The sequence below is a fragment of the Bison bison genome, unplaced genomic scaffold, assembly GCF_000754665.1.
Source record: "Bison bison bison isolate TAMUID 2011002044 unplaced genomic scaffold, Bison_UMD1.0 scf7180017864327, whole genome shotgun sequence".
In the NCBI taxonomy this organism is placed as follows: Eukaryota; Metazoa; Chordata; class Mammalia; order Artiodactyla; family Bovidae; genus Bison; species Bison bison.
The window spans coordinates 5,480,101-5,485,078 of record NW_011494899.1 but is presented as its reverse complement, the minus strand read 5'-3'; the positions used below and the strand labels follow the sequence as shown (position 1 = coordinate 5,485,078).

Sequence of the window (4,978 nt, the reverse complement as noted above, 5' to 3'; positions counted from 1 at the left end):
ATAAACCCCACAGGGTTTTTTTAGAGCAGGGATTCGTTCTTTTGAACTCGTTCTGAACTCATTTGCCTTGTTCGCTGCTATGTCAGCAGTGCCCTGTGAGTCCATGTCCCAGGGAAGGCACACAGTTACTATTTGCTGAAAGCATGTATGAAGGTTATTACTGTTTAATAAGCCAGGAAATAAAGGATGAGAGAGTGAGAGAGAGAGAGAGACAAGAGGGGCCTACTGTGGATAGCAAAATAAAAAAAAAAGAAAATTAACCAAAGTGTTGTCTAAACCCAAGTCAATAGACAGAAAGTCAAAGAAGAACTGTCCCAGTGTGGACTGAGGCCACACTTGACAGCAATTGCATGTTTCCAGCACTGAGTGATGGATAGATTAGTGGTAACATCAGTAGACAGAGGAACTATAGAGGGCAAGCTTGAAGCAGGTCAATCTGAAACAGTTTAGGCTTTGCATCTCTTTAATTTGCACTGGTCATTCAGGAAAGCCATTGGTCAAGCAACAAAATTATTAGCAGCTCTTGGGAAAGGGGGCATGGACCCTGATACTACAAAAGGTCACAACTCCAAACACAGATAAAAAAGGAAGGTGTCAGGGGTGTGGCTAAAGCCATGAGAAAGTAGAGAGAAAGAACACGACTAACGCTTGGAGAAATAGCCACCACAAGACAACAAAGAGGAGCCATTTCCAATTTCATACTAACTCTGCCTATCTTCAGAACTGTGGGTTTAAGTGGTGGGGAGAAGGGCTCCGAGGTCTGGTGAGTTGATCAGAATGATGTGTGAATACAGAACAGTAACCCTGGGCCACACTACAGCCCAGCAGAATGGACCATGGAGACATTGGTACTCACTGTACCTGAGAGCGTACATCTCTTCTTCATTTTCTGGCACTGATCTGCTTTGATCTTGGCCGCTGTGAGCAAATAGGCTTCAGTAGCATCATATCCCATTTCTGATAATACATTCCAGTAGTGGATGAGGTGCAGCCTTGTCCAGAAGCTCGGGCTTTGGGTCTTTGTTATAAAGTCGGTGATGCTTGTAACACAACGTATTAGTGGAGGTTGTTTTAGTATTTTATGCCTTCAAGGCAGCTGTTCTGTTTACCACATCCCATTAGCCTCTCTGTAAACTTCTTCGCTAATGTGACTTTAGTAGGTCACCAGATAAACCAGCTGAAGCCAATGCCAGTCCTCTGGCCCCTCCTCAGGCCAGGCTCCGTGAATCTGCCAGCAGAGCCAGCCCCTCCCTCTTCTGAGCTCACCTAGGTCTGTGTGAAGCATTTCCCACCATGGATAGCAATTTTCTGGCTCCACACCTTCCCTTCTAGAAGGAGAGCCATAGCTCCTTCACTCCTGAATTCCCAGGGCCTGGAACAGCCTGGGAGACAGCAGGGGTCAGTGAGAGATGTCTGCTGAATGAATGTGCAAGGGGGACAAGGAGAAAGGGGAGGGACGGAAGGAAGTGGGGTGGAGGGGAAGAGAAGGAAAGAAACAAGGGAAGGAGGCATGAGGGCCCAGCAGGAGAGCACAGTCTAGGCTTCATCCTTGCTCAACTCCAGGTCCTCCTCTCCTCGGAAGCCTCTTAACTTTGAGGGGAATCCAGGGAAGTTGAGAGAGGAAAAGAACCCTCTGCAGAGCCAGATGGGGCAACCCCAGGGATCCACAGGCCATAGAAGTAGATCAAATGATGGTCCCATCTGAATGAATGAACTGGTGTTGAATGAATATATATGAATGGGTGTGTCTTGCTCAAGGGCATTATGGTACCTTAGTGCTGCTACTGCTGCTAAGTCATTTCAGTTGTGTCTGACTCTGTGCGACCCCATAGACAGCAGCCCACCAGGCTCCCCCATCCCTGGGATTCTCCAGGCAAGAACACTGGAGTGGGTTGCCATTTCCTTCTCCAGTGCATGAAAGTGAAAAGTGAAAGTGAAGTCGCTCAGTCATGTCCAACTCTTCGAGACCCCATGGACTGCAGCCCACCAGGCTCCTCTGCCCAGGGGTTTTCCAGGCAAGAGTACTGGAGTGGGTTGCCATTGCCTTCTCCGTACCTCAGTGCAGGGCTTAGCAAAAGGAAGAGAGAAATCTGCCAAATGTAACATCAAAACGAGACTCACCTGGGACTTGAGAGGAAGCTGCTCAGATCCTCCCAGCAGCCGCTCATCTTCAAGTGCCAGGGAAGCTCCTGATATACTCTCCAGAAATCAGTTTGCCTTTGGAAGTATTTGACCAAAATTCGGTGGAAATGTGTTTTCTTGTGATTCGTTGGGTCCTGGAAGCTATATGGACTGCTCTCTCTGACGGGAGTGATGACACCTATTCACAAATCAGTTACAGAGTCACTCTGCTGTACAGCAGAAATTAACAATTATTTATGAAGTAAATCAACTATACTTCAATTTTTTTAACAAAATATAAATCAGTTACAGTAGAATGAATCTGAGTTTTTAAGACTGTGAAAACACTACGGCAAACAGATAACAGTTCGGTGGCCATATTCAGACAAAAAAAGTCAAAGTATCTGGGGAAAAAAAAACTGCAACATCACAAATGTATCCTCTTATAAGGCAATTAAGAGTTTACCAAAGAATTAGTTACAGCTATGATCACTGACCTAGCTTTTGAGAAACTCTGTGAGCATGCTGACTTTTCATGTTGAGTCTTCCCCCTCCCCCAAGGAAATATTTGTAACCTACTTTGCAGTTTTAAATGTATACCATGGTTACTGCTTAAATAAGCACTTTGAAATATTAGAGGGCATGCATTTTTGGAGAAGTTAATCTCCTGCCTGCAGCTCACATAGGGCAAGGGGTAGCCAAGCAAATTAATTGCAAATTGGATGTTTGAGTCAAGATTATGATACTGAGCTTCCAAATAGAAAGGGTTCCAATAGATCATACCCCCCATAAACAAGCTTCTTAAAAACAAAACGGTTTTGTTTAGTTCAGTCTCGGTGATATATAGCCTTGAAAACTGAAGCAGAAGTATTTTTAATTTTCTGCTTGACACTTTTTCTTGCAAGATAAATGAGACACACAGCTGGACGACACACCAAGCCCAGCTCTTCAGAAGAAATGTAACCAAAAAAAGAAGCCCATTGTTCAAGTTATCATCCTGCATTTCTTGTGAAATGAATTCTAGGTCTTCTACCCACTTGAAGAGATGCCATGCTAGCTGGTCTAAAATGTGCTGATGTGCCTAGATGGCATGTGTGGTGCTTAAAAGACCCCTGGAAGACGACTCCCCTCCCACACAGGGTGTGGAGAAGGCATTTTTGTGGGTAGGAAATTGGGAAAGTGGCATGGAGAATGAGAGAAAATGAAAACTAGGACAAATGCCACCCTGAGTCCAAGATTTGGAGTGTTAAACGCAATGTGTAAAGTGCACAAAATGTTTTCCTATCAAACACTGCATTTAATTTTACTCTTTTACAGAATAATCTCTTGAGGAGGATGTGGAAACCCCTGTGCTGGTGAATTTTACATGTTCACTGACAGAGCGAAGAGGAGTCCAGATAGCTGGTGAAACTTTATCTCTGGGTTTGTACTGTGAGGGTGTTTCTGGAAGAGATTAGCGTTTGAATCAGTAGACTGAATAAAAAAGATGGCCAGTCTTCACACCAAAGCAACTGGGATGCGGGCCTGCACAATTTGCTCTCTCTAGAATATCTCCTGCCCTCAGATCTCAGCAGTCCTGGTTCTCAGACCTTCATTCTCTGACTGGGATTTATACCACTGACTCCCCTGGTTCTCAGGCCTTTGAACTTGGACTCTAACTGTATGTACCAAGGGCTTTCCTGGGCCTCTAGCTTGTAGATGGCAGATAACAGGACTTCTCAGCCTCCACGATAGCATGAGCCAACCCTTCCTAACAAATCTCTTTCTATAACTCTATCTGTCTACTGTTGGTGCTGTTTCTCTGGAGAGCCCTGGCTAGGGACTTCCCTCATGGTTCAGTGGTTAAGACTCTGTGCTTCCACTCCAGGGCACACAGATTCGGTCCATGGTCAGGGAATGAAGATCCCGCATGCTGTGAAGCATGGCAAAAAAAAAAAGAGAGAGAGACAACCCTTGCTAATACAGTTCCCATATAATAAACAAAACCTGTTTGAAATCAGAGAGACCAAGTGGCTTGTCCCTGGTCAGCACATGATCTGGGTGAAATAAAACTCATATTTTATGGCAAGACAAGGAATATTTAAACACAAAAGTTCTCTACCCTCAGGCCTCCTCTCTCCCTGCTCTGTGCATAGTGTGTCTGCATTATGCACCAACCAGACCTCCCCCATCGGCAGGAAAACCTGCTCAACATTCTCCTGGCATCAACAAGACAGCTCCTTAAAAGATAACATTCCTTCCTGATCTTGTAAAGGGGTCACATGGCCCACCACAATGGTGCTTAGATCTGGATTATGTAAACTGTCAATAATATGTCTTTTGATACCACTCCAATATTCTTGCCTGGAGAATCCCACGGACAGAGGAGCCTGATGGGCTATAGTCCATAGGGTTGCAAAGAGTTGGACACGGCTGAAGCAACTTAGCACAACACCCATTTACGCATATATGCAGAATCTAGAAAAATGGTACGGATGAACCTGTTTGCAGGGCAGGAAGAGAGATACAGATGTACAGAGCAGACATGTAGACACAGAGCAGGAAGTGGATGGTGGGACGAATTGGGAGAGTAGCACTGACATGTTAATATTACAGTCATGCTTGTGCTCAGTCGCTCAGTTGTGCCCGATTCTTTGTGACCCTATCAACTGAAGCCCGCCAGGTTCCTCTGTCCATGAGACTTACAGACAAGAATACTAGAGTAGATTGGCGTTTACTCCTCCAGAGGATCTGCCTGACCCAAGGATTGAACCCGCATCTCCTGAGTCTCCAGCATTGGCAGGTGGATTTTTCTACAACTGAGCCACTTGGGAAGCCCATCCTGGGAAGCCCATATACCCAGTACCATGTGTAAAAT

At 45.3% G+C, this 4,978-nt stretch overlaps 1 protein-coding gene across 1 annotated transcript in view; it reads right to left on the bottom strand.

Moving 5' to 3' along the window:
* Positions 1–4,978, bottom strand: part of LOC104998351 (tetratricopeptide repeat protein GNN-like) — a 74,894-nt gene that overhangs the window by 46,463 nt on the left and 23,453 nt on the right. The window contains exons 7-8 of the mRNA XM_010853462.1: positions 2,122–2,320; positions 862–1,040 (exon numbers count right to left, since the gene is read on the bottom strand). Coding sequence (XP_010851764.1) covers positions 862–1,040; positions 2,122–2,320 — 378 coding nt within the window. The remainder of the gene's footprint in view (positions 1–861; positions 1,041–2,121; positions 2,321–4,978) is intronic.